Source organism: Pseudoliparis swirei, chromosome 23, assembly GCF_029220125.1.
Source record: "Pseudoliparis swirei isolate HS2019 ecotype Mariana Trench chromosome 23, NWPU_hadal_v1, whole genome shotgun sequence".
Classification (NCBI taxonomy): Eukaryota; Metazoa; Chordata; class Actinopteri; order Perciformes; family Liparidae; genus Pseudoliparis; species Pseudoliparis swirei.
Window position 1 is genome coordinate 12,158,950 of NC_079410.1, and position 19,342 is coordinate 12,178,291.

The window sequence follows — 19,342 nt, forward strand, 5'->3', positions numbered from 1 at the left end:
ACACCTTTGTAATCCCTCGCTGACACTATTGTCACACTTTTAACGCTCATGCCATGGGTACACGGGACAAGGGTGTGTTTGAAATGTGCACCCTGACAGGAAGCTGTTTACTGTCTTCTGACCTTGGTTTGGTGCCCCCCCCCCCCCCCCTCTGATTGCTCCTTAGATGGTATCTTGCATATCTCAGACAAAGTGTTCATAAGCCTTCTTATCATCTTCTGATGACGTCGAGGATCGGCAGCCATTCTTTAGTTCAGGCAATCGGGCCTGTATTCAATAGGTCAATTTCTACACGATCAGAAAAATTACAAAATATGCAATAAAGTTTTTAATATTTTTTTTATTTCGTTATGTTATGTTTATTATTTATTATGTATATGATCCTTTCTGTTCAGCATTAGATGCACTTCCAAATATATATACGGTGAATATAATCACATTTCAACAGGTTTACAAATGAATCCATGCAGGAATTTTGTACGTTCTCTAGCTCAATGGAACGAAGTGCTCGCAGTATATCCGACAGCACCTGAACGCACCGTTCGACAATCCCTCTTCCATCCACCGCACGCAAGCGGTGCACGCTGCCGTCGTCATCAGTAGATACAGGAAGTAATGAGCGGCTGTCTGGTGGACGGGGAGTGGAGGAAAAAGAGCCGAAGAAGGAAGCGATAAAATAATGACATCTGAGCTCCAACCCCCTGCGGACTGTGAGCTGAACATCTAACATCAAGTGAGTGGTCAGCCGCACCAGAAGGTCTCCGGTCGCTCCTGAACGCGGCCGCTTGTGATGGCATCTGCGTTAACCTCTGCTCTGCTGGCAGGACGCGGGGACGAGCTAACGCATATAAACACACACACACATGCAGATGGTGTGTTTCGGGGTGTGTTTGAAGGAGGAGAGGGAGAACAAAACATTCTGATATAGTTTAAATAACTCTCATTGTGTTCAGTTACTTTGTACACGATCGTTTATGGAATTAAAAGCCCTAAAATAGAAAAGTGTGAACGTCCAGGGCCACTTGGGGACTCTGAGATGGTCCCAGCTGGTCTGCAAACTAAACAATAACTAAATGTCGCTATACTAGATCAATGCACCATACTGTGTGTTTTTATTGGATACAAGCAGCTAAAATGAAGTCCTTAGTCAAATGCACATCTGTTTGGGTGCACCATGACATGCAGAGGTTTCTGGAGTCTGACTTACAGCAATAAGTTAAGTATTTATGGGCCCAACACACTCTCTGTGTCCTTAATCTGTTTGCTTTGAAGCACACCTCCCCAGATGTCATCCTTTATGGCGGCACAGAGGAGAGACGCTCACATGTTCACATGAGGGAACCAGCAGCTTAACGGTAGAGGGGCTGATGTCAGGACCAGGTCAGGGCTGCTGGTGTCAGGGAGGCTCTGCAAAACATCTGCAAAAGGAACATAAGAACCACTGTGAGACGCTCCCAAGTTACACATTCACTAAATTATAAAGCTGGAACAATTGGTGGAATAATTCATTGGTCAATAGAAAATCAACAGTTTTGATAATCAAATAATCATTGATATAATTTTTCAACTGTACTTACTCACTTTTTATCGATTTAATGTTAACATTTGGTGATTGAGCAAAACAAATAGTCCCTTTGCACATTGAGTATTTTTATTTCATTGACCAAGTGAGAGATAGAGTAAGCGCCTGGTTGGTCAAATGGATAACATATATAATATTACATAGCGGTGTTGATATGAAATATCATAAATTGAGAGACATTTATCAAAACATAACACTGTGGCTAATCCAGTGAATTAGAAGAACCATAATCCTGTGACTCAAATATTGAAGTATATTGCTCACTGATTTCTAATATTGCCCACGATGGTGTAATGCCAGGGATATTACATAGACGGTGACCTCATACAAACTGGAATGCAAACTGTCTAATGTATCCCGTTGTGCATGTTGTCGTATGTCCCAACCCTTCGTTGTGTATTATGCAATGTTATGAATTTGAACTATTGAACAACTTTGAGACGCTCAGAAGTTGCTTGTTGATTAATAATTAACTTATCGAACTCCAAACATTGTTTTGAACTTGTGCTCTGAAGGAGTTAAATCAGTTATTAACAGAACCCCGATTGAATGAAAGTGTGGGTTGTGCAACCGCTCTGCTGGCGTAACCGAGCTGATCTCTGACCTCAGTGTACTGATCACATCACAGGAATGCCTCCATTATGCTGGAATCAAATAATATAGTAGCCTCTAGTTTATTTTTAACCTCTAAAGGTAGCAGGATTTGCGTTATCCCACCTTGCTTTCTAACCTATGGTCCATGGTTGCTAGGATGAATGAAGACTTAATGAATTGTGTTTGCCCCTTTGGACTTGAACATAATCCTCAGAGTCTAGTTAAAGTCCACGAGCATCGTAACAATCCTTAGTCATGGTTGCACTGCAAGTAGTCAGTGAGCAGAAAGAGCTCTGGGCACTCTGGAGTTCTTCTTCTAAGGACATCCGATGACACAGGGTCAGCGCTCTGGCCGGAGGAGACGAAGGGGTAAGCCTTCTGTTAGTTAGCTTATTTAGTTTCAGGGAGGGTGATTTGGACAAAATGAGAATCAAAAACCGCTGTAAAGTTAATGCACATCAGCCACTTGTTGGGGTATTCCAGAGAGGGCGGTCTGCTGCGTGACGTTTCTGCTATAATGGACTGCTGTTTGGCTCGGGGCCCCTCTTATGAAAGAGCCTTTCAGCTTCTGCGCTACTTTTGGAGAAATGCAGCCATGTTTAGCCGCAGCGGTGTCGAGCTCCCAAGGTTGATGCCAGAGGTCGCTGGATTTAGTTTATGAGTAAACGCTTGCTACTCCACAGAGTTTAGTTGTGACCCCTCAAGTGTAGACGGACAAGATCATATTAGTTTATCATAAAAAGCGTCAGATTTGATATTATTTCGGGCCGCAACTAACTATCATCTTTATTATCGATTAATCTATTCAACTTGTAATGAAGGGTTTGGTCTGTAAAAGGTCTAAATGGTTAAAGTCCGAGAGGATCTCTCTTTACAGACGTTGGAGAACTTTGCTTAGTAGATTACTCGAATGAAGAGTTGATGATTATTTCCTGTTGTTTTATCACAAATATGTAACACAAAAGGACGTTGGCATGTGCTACTTAAGTTGGCTGTGTATTTCCTGATGTACCTGTTTACTGACGTCTTCCCCTGTGTCACTTAATGGGCTCCTCCCTACTTCCACGTTGACATGGTGGCCACTTGATACTCACCCGACCCATTGTTGGGCTACTTCCTGCTCCCTGTCAAGTGATGTTTGATCTGTCATGTGGTCTCTCGTGTGAGCTATATCAGAATTTGTATTAGAGGCTTAGATGAATGAGCTGCCTGCCGCCAAGACTACAGATTTGATCGGCCAACAGAGTCTGTTCATGGAGATGTGAGTCGTTTGATCATCTAATTGTCACATTGTTTTGCTCATGTTGTGCGTTACAGGATTAACCCTTGTGTTGCCTTCGGGTCAATTTGACCCGATTCCATGTTTAACCCTCCTGTTACCTTTATATTTACTAACATATTTTACCCTTGAGGTCAATATGACCCCAGCTATTAAAATCTCCAGAAAATTATTAGAATTAATATTGTTTTCCAAGTTTAAGTGTGAGGTACTTTATGTTTGTTTGTTGACTCCCGAAAGAACACCGACATTAAACATTTAATCGGGTCAAATTGACCCGAAGGCAACAGGAGGGTTAAATATTGAATCGGGTCAAAATGACCCGAAGGCAACACAAGGGTTAAGGGACATTTAGATCAACCACTGGGTTTAGTGTTGCTACCTTCTCAGAGGGCGAAGCAGGTGTTATAACTTGTTCCTGTCACCTGAAACTCCATACAGCTACATTATTGACTTGTTACTGTCTAGTAAAACCTGAATGGTGACCTGTATAGGAGGAAATATTACCATGTTAACAAATAATGTTCTTTGAATGAATGGAAATAAAACTCACCACTGCTCACGGTAATGCAGTTGAGGGTTTTTGCTGCAACTTAGACATGTAAACCAGTAGTTTTGGTCGTTAAATGATTGCTATCAGCAAACTTTTGGTAGACATTGCCCTCCAACAGACATTAATACGCTTGTTTGCTGACTTTATGGCTCTTCCACACGGTTGCCATTGTTTTAGGATGTACCTTATGCTCTAGCTTGGCACAGCTGTAGCTGCTGATGAACAAAGGTTATGTGACTTTAAAGTCACAGTGAAACGTAAATTAAAACATATTTGGCTTCTTCGAAAAAAAATATTTTTCTTTTTAAAAGGGGAAAAGCTGATCAAATAAAACTTTAAGAAAAGCAACAGAGGAGGGATTCTCTTCCAGACTGGACAGACGCACTATAGATAGCAGTGTGTTAATGAATAGATCAACATAGTAAAATTAAAATGAGGTCAAATATAGCGAGATTGTAAAAAGTAAACAGATAAGACCTGGCTCACAGGACCTCTTCTCCTCCTGGAAAGAGAACAAAATACACAAACACACAAGCACCCCATTCACACAGATATGAGAAGGGAAATAAACACACTAAAGGAGAGGGAGACCGAGACAAGAGAAGAGAGAGAATATTTTCACATTTTAAAGGAACAGAAACAAGATTGTTACGTTTGAAGATAAGTGATATATAAAACAGGATGAGAACAATTTAGACAAAATGATAAGTGCTTTATTATTAGCAAGAACAGTTGTGGTAAAATCTTCTGTGTTTTCTTTTGTTTTAACAACTGGTGAGAGAGACGAGCGAGTCTGGGCCTGCAAGTTAGTCGTCTAGCTGATTTGAAGTCGGAAGCTTTAATAAAAGCGAGAAGACAAGAAGATGTGTCCTTTTTGCCTGCTGCCCTGTTTTCTGTTTTAAGTGGACTTATCGTCTCTCTGTGTTTTTCTTCAGGTGACTCCGCTCCGTCCTCCATGCCTGCTCCCTCAGGCTTCACTCCACTGGAGCAGAATGAGTCCATGAACGCTCTGCGTATCTCTGTCGGAGGCCTCCCTATGTTGGCGTCCATGGCCAACACCACTGACCCTCGTTTCCGCCTTAAATGGAAGCCCATTGTGGCGGTGGCCTTATTCGTGGCCCTTCTTCTGGTGCTCTTCCTGCAATTGACCTCGGGCTTGAGCTCCCACTCCTACTACTTGCACAGTTGGGGGGCCGGTCGCAGTGACACCCAGCATACTGATTCCCATTACAATGACACCTACCCTCTCAGTCCGCCCGAGCGCACGCCGCAGGGCACCCGCTACCGCTTTGGAGTCATTGCCGACCTGGACACCAACTCTCGTAGTGACAAGAAGCTGACGTGGTTCAGCTACATGCGGAGGGGTCACCTGTTGGTGTCCCAAAGTGGTGACCAGGTCGCAGTGGAATGGGATGCGGACAGGGTGTTGCTGGAAAGCCACCTGTCGGAGAAGGGAAGGGGGATGGAGCTGTCCGAGCTGGTGGTGTTCAATGGGAAGCTCTACACCGTCGACGACAGGACGGGCGTCGTCTACCACATTGATGGGGACAAGATTGTGCCCTGGGTCATCTTGCCCGATGGCGACGGCAGCGTTGCCAAAGGTCAGCATTACTCGCCTCTCGTGCGTGCTCATATTTGACTTGAGTACTTCAATATGATGCTACTTAATACTTCTACTACTCTTTTGTGGGCGACCGTGGCTCGGCGGTTCGATCCCCAGCTCCGCTAGCCCATTTCGATGTGTACCGGTGTGAATGTAGTTAGTCCTGATGGGCAGGTGGCTGCTCCCGTCAGCGTATGAATGGGTGATGAATGATGTCACAGTGTTAAAGTGCTTTAAGTGGTTGGAAGACTAGAAAAGTGCTGTACAAGTACAGCTCCACTGCATTTCAGATAGAAACACGATACTTTGAACCCCCTATATATTTTTGACGGCTCTGTAGTTATTTTTAGATGTCTATTTTTGTTAGCAGAGAGATATTTTCAGATAGTTTTCTGTGACTAACTGTTTGAGGCCCTTAAAAGTAAAACAAACTGTCAAAGATCAAAGCAGAGCTACGTGTTAATACACATACAAGCTCAAACTTAACCAGCTACAACAGTGATATTCTTAACAATCTAATATTAAAGCATAATACTTCAGCAACAGTGGACGTTTTTTGCTGTAACTGATACTTTAAATGTATTCTACTGATAATACTTAAGTAGTTCAACTTAAATTCAGGTCTCTTGCGTGTGATGGCTAACTTTTTGTGGGTTGGACGCTATTCTCCCGATAGGGTTCAAAGCAGAGTGGCTGGCTGTGAAGGACAAACACCTGTACGTCGGCGGTCTGGGGAAAGAGTGGACCACCACCGGGGGCGAGTTCGTCAACAACAACCCGGAGTGGGTGAAAGTCGTGGGCTTCAAAGGGGACGTACAACACGAGAACTGGGTTCCCGTGTACAACTCTCTCAAGGCCGCTGCGGGCATCGAGCCTCCAGGTGAGGATGTACATCTAGTCTCGCTTACTCCAGCTTCCTTTTGGTTTCTCTTTGTTGAACTCTGACTGTATACTTCCAAATCTTCGCAGGGTATCTCATCCATGAGTCAACAGTGTGGAGCGACACCCTACAGCGTTGGTTTTTCCTCCCTCGCCGTGCGAGCAAGGAGCGCTACGAGGAGACGGCGGACGAGCGTCGTGGCACAAACCTCGCCCTCAGCTGCTCAGCAGAATTTAAGGACATCATTGTAAGCCGAGTGGGTCCGCTGAACCCCGCCCACGGATTCTCGTCCTTCAAGTTTGTCCCAAACACAAACGACCGGATCATTCTGGCTCTCAAGTCGGAGGAAGACGGCGGAGAGATCGCGACCTACATCATGGCCTTCACGCTGGACGGTCGCATCCTGTTGCCTGAAACCAAGATCGGGGATGTGAAATATGAGGGCTTGGAGTTCATATAACGGGAGAGACTCGCCACTGCACTGTTCTATTATGTTTACAATCCAGTCACTGTTGAAGTTACTGCACTCGCTGCTTCCTCATTGGGACACACATCCAATCGTTAAAGGATCTTCAGTACAAGTAGAAAAACAAAAAGGCTGAGACTGCAAAACAAGGTCCTGTTTTGAGAAAGGGCCAGTCAGCACAAACAATGCTTCCTGTCCACGACAAATGTGGCCCTCAACAGTCCTGTAGCCTTTCTTATGACGAATGTACTAACGATTGATTTATCAGACTCATTCATTTTCTTAAAGTATACATGTTCATGCACATACTGTACACGCCCACCTTGCTTCATGATAATCATCGTTCTGTACACCCCCAAACATGAAATAACAAACGTTTTTATTCTCCATAAACATTATTTGAAGGACATTTTTGGTGAAAATGATACTGTGTAATTTTTTTGGGTGGGATGACAAAGTAAAACAGCTCGATTCTTATTGTCTGACTCTTGTCGTTGAAGTCATGTGTTCAACTAAAATGTGGCATTGTCCTCAAACAAGTTGGGACGGGGTAACTTCCCGAAAAACTGTTGCGCAACAATCAGCCTGACTTTCTGCTTCAGTGGAAAACGAAACTTGGGCAAAGCAGCGGGAATGGAGAAGTGATCCCTGTTTTTAGCAGGACTTTAAAAGGAGCGAGATTTGTGTCGCAGCCTTCAGAAGAGAGAAGCACATTTCTGGAAGACGTCACTTTGTAACCAGAGGGGAGAAGGTAATGTGTTTCCATTATATGTAAGGGTTAGCGCATTTAGTATTTGGGGTATTGCACACGTTTAGTATTGTCAGTTCAACTCTTGCATTCCATCTTCATTAATTTATTGGGTTTATATGCAAAAAGGCCAACAACAAAAGTACATTTATGCTCGTATACTTGCTTTTCAAAATCAATGAAGGCCTAATCTTAAAAAGTAAAGTAAAATAGTGCATGTTTTGCACATTGCCTGTTCTTTGTCATCGTCAGACTCCGACACTGCTGGTTGAACATGTCCGCACATCGATTCACAGTCACTGTGTGGCTCCTGCTGCTCCTCCACGTCTCTGGAAGTGCAAGGAAAATGAACCTGTTCAGTGAGTCACTTCACTCATGTGATTAATGCCAGCTATCTCATGTCAGTGATGCATGATCATGTGAGTGATGCATATGTCGTGATGCATATCTTGTGTGTGTGATGCTTTCACTTGTTCCCTAGAATGCATTTGATGGAAAGGACACAGTCCTACTCCTAATAATATACCAGTTGTGATTGTGCTCTTACACATGTATTCAGCATGGGCTGAATAGATGTGTAGCCTACATGTGTATTCGCTCAACACGGACCGTTATCCCAGAGAGAGTGTCTGTGTGTCTGTGCGTGCGTGCGTGCGTGTGTGTGTGTGGCCTCTCTGGCCTCTCTGCTGTCATGGCCTTGGGTAATAAGAGTGTGTGTTCTCACACAGGCAGACAAAGAAACCCTGTGCCGCAGGACGGGGACGCGAGGCTGTTCGGCGGCGGCGCTGCAGACGGCCGCGTGGAGATCTACCACGACAGGACATGGGGGACGGTGTGTGACGACGGCTGGGACCTGGCGGAGGCCCACGTGGTTTGTCGCCAGCTCGGCTTCGCCCGAGCCGAGTCTGTTGTCATCGGGAAGGACTACGGGAAAGGTGCCCGTCCACTTCCACGTGTCCCCCACCAGAGGGCAGTATTATTTAACTGCGCGGAGGAGCTGGGACTCAATGTTTAACGTGTTCTCTGTCATGTGACGTCACAGCATCTGGACCCATTTGGCTGGATGATCTGAAATGTGAAGGCACAGAGATGTATCTTTCTACGTGTGCGTTCACAAACTGGGGAGCCACTGACTGCAGCCACAAAGAGGACGTCGGCGTTATCTGCGAAACGAGCCGTACGTATACCAAACTGGTTTTTTCCGGGCTCTTCGTGGCTCTATCAAATGTTCATCCCAATGATTTGTGGTTCCAGGCGCGAATCTGACCAACGACGATGCTCTGTACTCGCTGGACCACAGCATCAGCCTGTCGGATGAGCGCGGCCAGATCTTTGACAGCGCGAGCGGCGCTAACTTCTTCATCTCGGTCCGGAGCATGACTGGAAACACACAGGAAGACGGGACCCCGGAGGTGGTGGGTGTCACGGTTTGGGCCCACAAGTTCATCCTCTCGCAATTCCCTCTCTTCAACGCTTCAGAGGGCGTCTCCAACATCACGGTCGACGTCGGCCTGTCTTGCCAGCAACATTTCTCCTCCTTCATCAGGTATATAAGCAAACAGCTATGATGACTAGAATGGATTTCAGAAGCAGAATTTCAATTTTTTACATAATTGAAAGTACAATGCAAAAAAAATCTAACATATACTCTACAATCTCATTAGGTACATCTATACCCGCAAGGTGGACGTGAACTTGTCCTCTGTGCAGTGCCTCCACTGGATGGCTTCTACGTTTGGGGTGAAGCAGCTGATGGAGGACACAGGCCGGCTGTTCTCTAAAATCCTCCCCGAGGACGCCTCGTTCCAAACGCAGGTGTCCCTCTACGAATATGCAGCGGAGACTCAGGACTGGGTCCTCCAAGAGAACTGTATTCAGTACATGGCCTGGAACTACCCAAACCTGACCAGTTCTCCCGCTTGGACCCGACTCTCCGTGGAGCTCCTCAGATCCCTTCTGCTGCGCTCAGACCTGGTGGTACCAGATGAACATTTCGTGCTCCAGACTGTGGAGAGCTGGATCACGGAGAAGGGCAACTCGACGAGTTTGGAAACCCAGGTTGAACTGTTGAGTCTCATTCGTTTCCCCATGATCCCCGCCGAGGTCCTGTATGAGCTGGAGTCCAACTCGTCTCTCTACAGCACCCATATGAGTTTGTATCGTGAAAACCTCCTGAAAGCCTTCCAGTTTAATGTTCTTGTTTTCAGCAATCTGATATCCAACCCAAAGTTCAACAGAGAAGATGATGATTACCGACCGAGGATCTACACCGCGGAGCCATGGAGCGCCGCTCTGCCTCTTCAACAAAACTTCTACTCGCGTCACAATCAATACGATACTATGGCCACCGTGGTCAACACACCCGTCCACAACAGTCTGATCTTTAAGGGCAACACGATTCGCTGGGAGGCGAACGTCTTCAAGAGCCAGCAGGAGTGCGCAAACCGAGGCTTGAGATGCGAGTCGTTCCCGACAGTGAGGCTGGTGCCTCAAAACCGTCTCTCTCAATGGAGCAACATCCACTTTCGTAATCGTCTTCTCCTCGTGTGCCAAGACAAGTACGTCTTCCAGGTTCAGGACTTCAAGAACAACATGGCTGTGAATGGGACCCAGGTTCTGGCCTATCCCTGTCCTGATAACCAGTACACCTTCCGCTTTGTAGTGAGACCGGAGTATGTCTGAGCCCAATGCAGGGCCACGCTCAATGTATCCTGTAGTCTGCGTATTATTCAATCGATTACAATGATGCTTCAATATTATCTGTGATTTGTTTTAATAAATCTTCATTGATTAGCTGCACATGTTTCACCTGTCTGTGATTTATTTCATATCGCGTATAATATCCTGCTTTTTTTTGTAATGGGAAATAAATGGCAACAGAAAATATAAATCTTCATTTTGGGTTCATCCAGATGTGAGACACACACAATGATAAGTGTAAATGGGGCCATGTTATATGGATCGTCTGACTGGTTCATAGCTTCACTCTGCTGGATATATGCAGAATATTTCTGCTCTCTTTCCTGAACTTTATCTATGTCTGTTGTCATGATCTCAGCCGTGTTGCTCCATGCAGGAGAGGAGTTCATATGCATTTATTGATTCTTAATTTCACTACGACTAGTGGAATGGAAGTCTGTCAGGGGGCAATGTCATGTATCTGCAAGAGAAAAAAGGAAGTGGAATGCGTTACAGTTTCGAACTTACAGTATATCTGCAAAATGTTAAAGCTACTGAATAAAATTTAACGGAAGAGTTGAACATTTTGGGAAATATCAGCCGGACTTCCTGAAGTCTGCTGGTTCCCTGGCAAGAGATATAATCTGGCACACAACCCACCGTAACATGTTGAATTGGCATTTATACAAATTGTGTTTTGTAAATATTGTACAATAAGATACAAGGGGATCATTTGTGATTTTAAGAGGGTTCTTGATGTATCTATCTAATATGTAAATATGAGATGAGGATTGATCCTCATCTGATTCCTCGGGAGAGTGAGTTACGTTCACCACAACATGTTGAGCTGTTCCTTGAATTATCAAAATATCAGCCCTGACCTCTTGACCTCTCAAAATGTTTCAGCGTTGTGTCTTTCTGAATTAATTAAAATGTTTCTATCCTCCATGTGAAAAGAGTTGAAAGTCACATTCATCTTCACACTCTTCGCCAACAGAATGAAAACAACAGACTTTAAACATGTCGGAGACATTCAACGTTGTGCGCAAAGGTTTGTGTTTTACGATTGTCTTCAAGTCCCAGCGCACAACTGACTGTCACACATTGCCTGCATGCATGCCTGGACAGGCGGGTTACACAGCCACGGTGACTCGTAGGTTTCTGAGAAGTGTGACCAAAGCATGACATGACTAAAGATGACTGATCAGATGCTTCGGTAGTTCATTAACTTATCACTGTGTTTTTATATATATATATGTATATATATATGTATATACAGTATATATGTATATATATATACATACATATAGCTACGACTCCACCACATGCTCTCATAGTACAGGATGATACAAACTCATAGGAATGGTTTAGTGGGACTGATTCACAAGTATTCTCATGCCAGGTTACATTCACACTGTCATGTGGAGGAAAGAGGAAAGTGCAGCGATGTCATCACTTGCTTTGCTGTGAGTAACATGTGGCTGTATTTTCATTATTGTGTCATGTTAGCCCACTTACAATTAAAATGATAATTTATATAAATTATTATAAATTTAATCAGGACATGGAATTCAGCATTATATACTTCATGCTATATACTAAATCCGCACAGATAATTATTTTCATATCTTCGATGGATCAAATAACTACGTTATGTGAAAGGAATAGTGATGAACCCAGATAATCATTACCCGACTCTGCAGTTCCCCTCGTACGAACCAAGCGTTTTAGCATCTTTAAGGTCATTGTCTTGATTTTCAGGCCTGCAGATCTCATCCGCCTCTTCCAGCAGCAGCAGGCAACAAAAAGCACTGATGAGCCAATTATCACACACGCAGTTAGCAACTCGCTGGTATTTCTGTTTCCTGTCGTGTTGAACAGCCAATCAAAATGCTCGATGCAAAGTGCTGCACAAAGAGGACCGAGACTTGATTGATTTTTTTAGTTTTAAAAATATATTACTGCTGCTTTAACGAGGATCAATAAAGTCCTTCTGGCTTGATCAGCGAAAATCTTTTTTTTTGCTCTGCTGATTAAATTGTTCATCAGCATCCAAGTCATTTACTGTACAATAATGAACATGTCATTTCACCAAATAACTCGTAAAAGTGAAGGTTCCGGTGTCATGTCATGCATTAATTAGTTTCCCAGGGCAGCAACAGTTCCTCTAAAACCAATTACAAACTCTGTGATGCTTGGTGGACGTTACCAGCCGGCACATGGTGACTAACTGACGCTGTGACGCCATAGTGGAATATGCCTACTATGAACTATTCATACACTCTGTCACATTCATTGAATGTATTTTAACTCTAAATCTGTCCTCTTCTGGTCACATGACATCTATTGCATCTGTCCATCCTGGACCTGAAGGGTTATTTGGGAGTTTTCCTGATCCGATGTGAAGTTTTGGGGCAAGACAAATTTGTAATTTGTGAAATTGGGCTATACAAATAAACTGAATTGAATTGAATTGAATACTGAGTACAGTACAGACCATCTGACCTCAGAGTCTATGGTGGGATTGTGTTAGAGTTTTCCATCCTGACCCTGAGGTGAATTTGCTCAAGCTGATTCATTGTCTCCAATAAAATATGAAAAGTTGTTCACTGATGAATGGAAGATTATGGGAATTACCCCTGAGCCGTGGCGAGGTTACATCACAGCAGGGATGGCGGAGAGGTTGAGAGGATGGGGGCATGCAGCAGGGAATGGATGGTCAGAAAGCTACATGTTGGTCATCATGTGGGATGTGTGCAGGCACCAGGGCAGGGGAGGTGGGAGTCAGAGGATGTGGGTCACACAGATATGAGAAGGGAAATAAACACACTAAAGGAGAGGGAGACCGAGACAAGAGAAGAGAGAGAATATTTTCACATTTTAAAGGAACAGAAACAAGATTGTTACGTTTGAAGATAAGTGATATATAAAACAGGATGAGAACAATTTAGACAAAAATGATAAGTGCTTTATAATTAGCAAGAACAGTTGTGGTCAAATCTTCTGTGTTTTCTTTTGTTTTAACAACTGGTGAGAGAGACGAGCGAGTCTGGGTTGAGTCTCGCCTGCAAGTTATTCCAAGACCGAGCCGTAATAAAATAGTGTGCACAGGCGGCACCTTAAAGCCTCGGCAATTATCGTATCTAAATTTGTAGTGAGTGAGTCCTGTAGTAGAGTTTTAAATATATTCAAAGCCGCTGGGAGAAGCAAATCTCTGAACAGGATGGCTGTCGTCTAGCTGATTTGAAGTCGGAAGCTTTAATAAAAGCTAGAAGACAAGAAGATGTGTCCTTTTTGCCTGCTGCCCTGTTTTCAAAGTCAAAGTCAGTTTTATTTGTCAATTTTCCATATGTGCAACATACAGAAGATCGAAATTGCGTTTCTCTTCTGTCCAACATAAAGTGCAAAAATAGTAAAAGAACATGTAAACATATAGACAACATAAAGTGCAAAATAGTAAAAAACATGTAAACATAGAGACAACATAAATTGAACTAGCAGCATTCAGACGTGAGTCTGAAAGAGGACGGAGTGGGAGGATGGGGAGAGAGTTCAGCTTCCTGACCGCCTGGTGGATGAAGCTGTTGGACAGCCTGGCGGTGTGAGCCCGGAGGCTCCGGTATCTCCTCCCAGAGGGCAGGAGGCTGAAGAGACCGTGTGAGGGGTGGCAGGGGTCACTCACAATCATGGTCACTTTGCGGGTGAGGCGGGTGTTGTATATGTCCTGTAGGGATGGGAGGGGGGGTAGTGAGGCACCCATGATCCTTCCAGCTGCCTTCACTATGCGCTGCAGGGCTTTCCTGCTGTGGTCTGTGCAGCTTCTTTTCTGTTTTAAGTGGACTTATCGTCTCTCTGTGTTTTTCTTCAGGTGACTCCGCTCCGTCCTCCATGACTGCTCCCTCAGGCTTCACTCCACTGGAGCAGAATGAGTCGATGAACACTCCCCCCTGTGTATAAATGCAGGGCTCTCAAGTGTCACGCATTGAGCGTGAGACTCACGCACTCCCGCCACACATCGTATTTCTCACGCTGAAAAAAACTCTCGGCTCTTTAATGTTTTAATGCAGGGGTGCTCAATATGTCGATCGCGGTCGCCGCAGAGTTCAGATGCCGGTCTGCGCGCATGAAAAGTCACTAGCACCCCCCCCTCAACAACTCTTCTCGGAGCTCTTGACTGTCTTGAGAGCCCTGTAAATGTATACAGGACTGTCTCAGAAAATTAGAATATTGTGATAAAGTTCTTTATTTTCTGTAATGCAATTTAAAAAACAAAAATGTCATGCATTCTGGATTCATTACAAATCAACTGAAATATTGCAAGCCTTTTATTCTTTTAATATTGCTGATTATGGCTTACAGCTTAAGAAAACTCAAATATCCTATCTCTAAATATTAGAATATCATGAAAAAGTATACTAGTAGGGTATTAAACAAATCACTTGAATCATCTAATTAACTCGAAACACCTGCAAGGGTTTCTGGAGCTGAAGGGTTTCCTGAATGAAAACACTCAGCTTGGTTCAGTAAACTAAATCACAAGTATGGGAAGACTGCTGATCGACTGCTGTCAGAGGGACCATCATTGACACCCTCCATCAGGAGGGTAAGACACAAAAGAGAGGCAAAATCCAAGTTGCTTGAAATCCAGTGTGAAGTTCCCACAGTCAGTGATGGTTTGGGAGCCATGTCAGCTGCTGGTGTTGGTCCACTGTGTTTCATCAAGTCCAGAGTAAATGCAGCTGTGTACCAAGATTTTTTTAGCACTACATGCTTTCGATCTGCTGAAAAGCTCTATGGAGATGAGGATTTCATTTTCCAGCATGATCTGGCACCTGCCCACAGTGCAAAACCACCAGTAACTGTGTACTGACCATGGCATTACTGTCCTCGATTGGCTCCCAATTCCCCCCCCCCTGAACCCCATAGAGAATTTGTGGGGGTATGAAAGAGAAGAAGCTGAAAGACACCAGACCCAACAATGCAAATGAGCTAAAGGCCGCTATTGAAGCATCCTGCATCATAAATAAACAGCAATGCCACCAGCTGATTGCTGCCCATGCCACGCCGCATTGATGCAGTAATCCGTGCATTCCCAACCAACCATTGAGTGCATTAATGGACATTTTCAAATGTTTGATTTTGTTTTGCTGTTATAAATCTTTTTTTTTACTTGGTCTGAGGAAATATTCTAATTTTATGAGATAGGATTTTAGAGTTTCTTGCTGTAAGCCATAAATCAGCAATATTAAAAAAAATAAAAGGCAATAATATTTCAGTGATGTAATATAATGAAGAATGCATGACATTTTTTTTTTTTTTGCATTTAGAAAAAATAAAACTTTATCACATTCTGGTATATTTCTGAGACAGTCCTGTATATGTGATTAATCATGATTAATCCACAGAAACCTGTGATTAACCTGATTAAAAATTGTAATCGTTTCACAGCCCTAAAGAATACATAACATTTTAATTTAACAAGATAATTTCAAATACATGATGCAATATTAAAGGTTCACTTTCATATAAGGACGAAAAAACCCATAGGTTGCTGTTACAGGAACAACTTCCTTATGGTCCTTGCCCGCCAAGCGACCACCATACTGGCATGAAGTGAACCGGTTCTTGCAGACAAACATGCATTTAACTGATTCACCACACATTTTAGTTCCTGCTAATTATTTAACCCTATACCTGTACTTATTAGATGCACAGTTTATAATACACCTCAATTCAACATGTGTTTTTGCTAAAACACTAGTACATTTGCTATGGGAATCATTTGATTAATACATGCATTTTATAGTAACATACTCTTATTTGTTATAAATTTCACGCTTCGTCCTTCTGGAAAGATAATCCAACATGTGACGTGGTGATCTTGGACTTGTTCTTCTTTCAACAACCTTCAGGTTGTCGTCTTGGCTGAAATGCCTTCTAGTCCTGTTTCCTCCATGTAGTCTGAGTCCTTCAGATAGTCCGAAATGGGAAACAGGTTCGGTAGTCCAATCACCATTTGAGCAAACTGGGCCTTTGTCCCTCGATCGATTGTCATCATGTTCATCATCTGAGCCAGTTGGAGGTCAGCCATAACACCCGTCTGTTTGTCCATAGTTCTCCGACACTGCCTCCTCAGGATGGGTACATGCCAATAGAAAAGCTACAATTAGTACTATCAATGCGCTAATGCCCGTATTTACCAATACAGACCCCCATTCTCCAAACATTTGGTCTAACCAATCCCATAACCATCCCCCCTTGCCAGCATTTCTAAGTGTAAGCTATGACAATGCTGGCATAGGTCCTGGTCTATCATGGATTTGAATACATGTGGTTGCATCGAACTCAACTTGATTCATGGCTCCTGGCTTCTCTTTAAGATGGTTGAAGGGTCATCATCTGGCTGCCGTCCTGCATGCTCTCTGATGTCGTCACAGGTTCCACCATCGTCGGTCTCTCCTTCCCCGTGCTCCCCGTCAACGTCCATATCAGGAAGCTCATTAGTTTTAACACATGTTCCAGGCTCACCTTGTTGGTCATTGTCGTCTGCTTTCACACAGTCCTTGGTATTGTCCTTCGTGCAAAGACTCAAGTGATACCACGTTGTACTTCCTTCGACCTGGACCGCTGTTGGCGTTGCTCGCACCACTCTGTAGGGACCTTCCCGTCTTGGCTCGTGCCACTTTCGTCAGAAGATCTTGGTGTTCACCTGGTCCCCTGGTACCACTGGTTTCTCAGGTTTCTGGTCGGACCTCGGTTCCTTTCCCTTCTCCTGGAGATAGATAGATCTATGTATGGCAGTTAGTTGCTCCATATAGTCTTTTAGCTCCAGCTGCAGCTTCTCAAGTGGGGGTCCCTTGTAGGGCCCCCTGAGTTGAGGTGCTGGCATAAGATAAGATAAGATAAGATAATCCTTTATTAGTCCCACAATGGGGAAATTTCAGGATCACAGCAGCAGGTGCACATTAGAGCAATAATAAACAAAATACAATAACAATATTAAATGTACAGAGGAATACAAAATATATATAGATACAAGGTAGTGATTAAAGTGAATTGTCAGCAGGTTAAAGTGATCAATTTCTACATCTGAACATTTAAACAAGTCTAAGGATAATACCAATGTGGGGTTGGAAAAAAATGAAAAATGAAAAATGTCCACGTCATTGGCATCCTGGAGTGTTTGGCCAAATAAGTCGGCCCATCCGATGTTGTCCCACAGCGCCGCTCGTCGGCTCCGTTCGGACAGTCCTTCTGCCCGTTGCACTGCAAAGCCTGGGGGAGACACTCGCTTATGTTCCCACAGGGGAACTGGCCGAGGGGACATCGAGCGCCTCCGTCCAGCCGGCCGGCCAGCAGCGCGCTCTCCGTTGTCCTGTCCGCTCGTATAACCCGTCGAGCGCAGCGTGCGTGTCCGGAGTGAACTCCGTGAGCCAAGTCTCCGTTAACACCATGAGGCTACACTCCCGGTACTCGCTCTGATGGCGGGTCGCTGCCGTCAGCTCGTCCATCTTGTTGACGAGAGACCTCACGTTTCCCACGATGATGGAGGGCAGGACAGGTTTAAAACGTCTTCTCCTGGCCCGACGCTTCACCCCTGCACGGCATCCCCGTTTCCTTCTCCGCAGCTCGTGGGGAACATCAGGTCTCGCCTCAGGCAGCAGCACCGCCGCGTCTCGAAAAGCCACCAGTTGGTCCCTTGAGTCGACAAACATGGTCTCCATGGCTACGTGCCGGGTCCCCAGACACAGTGGTGAAAATAGATTTAAAAAACAGCATAAAGACCATGACAAAGTTGACGTGTCTAGCTGTCATAGTGCGCTGATGACTCCGATAGTCAGGGGAGGGAAAAAAGTAGCAACAGAGTAACATAAAATACAAATAATAAAAGAAAAGCTCTAAGTGCATGGGAGCTGCTGTGAAAGGCAGCCGCTCGTGCGGCGCCTAGCAACCAATAGGTGTGCCTGTTAACATTTCATGCGGTGTTAAATGCGTCTGAACTAACTCCCCTCTCTGCTCTCTCTTACTTGCTTATTCTTTCTATTAATTCCACTAACCCGTCTCTTACATTCTTTCCTAACTCCCCTTTATGCTCTCTCTTCTCGCCCCCTCTGACTTGCTTTGTCTTTCTATTAATCTATTAATTCCACTAACCCGTCTCTTACAATCTTTCCTAACTCCCTGACCTTCAACCTTAAACAAGTACATTGTTTTTAGTTCTACCTCTCTTCTTTACACGTTCCAATGGTGTCACACCATTATTACCCCCCTCTATTTTATTTTATAAAGTTCAAGCAGGTTATTTCTCATTAATCATCATTTAGATTATGCTCACTGCTGCATTCTTAAAATAATTCTTAAAAAATAAAATAAAATAATAATAACAAAAACAAATTGTAAAACAAAGCTATTAGTTCATAATCATGCAAAGCCAATAGTTTGTAATCATGCAAAGCCACCCGGGTGTATTCTTCAGCAGTCAGATTGTCAGTCATTTTATTCAGGTCTGTGTTTTTATCTTCTTCTCCTAATGTCAGACTTTGACTATGTGTTGTCTTTACCTTTAATTGCTTATACTTAAGTTTTTATCTCATTGTTCTAGTATCAGACTTCGACTATGTGTTGTCTTTACCTTTAATTGCTTATACTTGAGTGTTTATCTAATTCTTCTTGCTGTTTTACAAAGTCCTCTTTATCCCACTAGAAGCTATTATTGGAAGTTATGTCTCCTCCTCTTTATCGCCTATATGAATCACTCTCATATAAACGTTATTTCAGTGTATACACTTTTCAAATACTTTATGGTCTATTAGTTAGATATTGCTTTTCCTGCTCAATAGGGTTTCTGCACAAAATTTCTGAGTCTCTAGTCAGCGTAGCCCCCTGTCAGAAGACAGAAACCACTCTGAACAGATTCCCGAGTATAGTTAGTAATGTATATATGTATTTATGTAGGAT

The 19,342-nt window shown here is 43.8% G+C and overlaps 3 protein-coding genes across 3 annotated transcripts in view; all 3 read left to right on the top strand.

Moving 5' to 3' along the window:
* The first annotated feature begins 633 nt into the window (after positions 1-633).
* On the top strand, positions 634-7,434 carry cant1a (calcium activated nucleotidase 1a). The gene is made up of 4 exons (XM_056408109.1): positions 634-733; positions 4,944-5,609; positions 6,288-6,491; positions 6,581-7,434. The coding sequence occupies exons 2-4, from the start codon at positions 4,964-4,966 to the stop codon at positions 6,949-6,951; spliced, it is 1,221 nt and encodes a 406-aa protein (XP_056264084.1). The 5' UTR covers positions 634-733; positions 4,944-4,963; the 3' UTR covers positions 6,952-7,434.
* The window catches only part of LOC130189318 (galectin-3-binding protein B-like), a 43,111-nt gene continuing 29,531 nt past the window's right edge, over positions 5,763-19,342 (top strand). Inside the window, exon 1 of the mRNA XM_056408105.1 lies at positions 5,763-5,785. Coding sequence (XP_056264080.1) covers positions 5,778-5,785 — 8 coding nt within the window. The 5' untranslated portion in view covers positions 5,763-5,777. The remainder of the gene's footprint in view (positions 5,786-19,342) is intronic.
* On the top strand, positions 7,963-10,504 carry LOC130189320 (galectin-3-binding protein B-like). Its single transcript, XM_056408108.1, has 5 exons — positions 7,963-8,064; positions 8,434-8,640; positions 8,748-8,882; positions 8,960-9,251; positions 9,370-10,504. The coding sequence occupies exons 1-5, from the start codon at positions 7,980-7,982 to the stop codon at positions 10,385-10,387; spliced, it is 1,737 nt and encodes a 578-aa protein (XP_056264083.1). The 5' UTR covers positions 7,963-7,979; the 3' UTR covers positions 10,388-10,504.

Excerpts from the sequence above, each read along its gene's own strand:
- LOC130189320 (XM_056408108.1), top strand. The coding sequence starts at position 7,980 with ATGTCCGCACATCGATTCACAGTCACTGTGTGGCTCCTGCTGCTCCTC. Across the intron at positions 8,641-8,747 it reads CGGGAAGGACTACGGGAAAG|CATCTGGACCCATTTGGCTG; the intron begins GTGCCCGTCCAC and ends GTGACGTCACAG. Across the intron at positions 9,252-9,369 it reads CATTTCTCCTCCTTCATCAG|GTACATCTATACCCGCAAGG; the intron begins GTATATAAGCAA and ends CAATCTCATTAG.
- cant1a (XM_056408109.1), top strand. The coding sequence starts at position 4,964 with ATGCCTGCTCCCTCAGGCTTCACTCCACTGGAGCAGAATGAGTCCATG. Across the intron at positions 5,610-6,287 it reads CGACGGCAGCGTTGCCAAAG|GGTTCAAAGCAGAGTGGCTG; the intron begins GTCAGCATTACT and ends TTCTCCCGATAG. Across the intron at positions 6,492-6,580 it reads TGCGGGCATCGAGCCTCCAG|GGTATCTCATCCATGAGTCA; the intron begins GTGAGGATGTAC and ends AAATCTTCGCAG.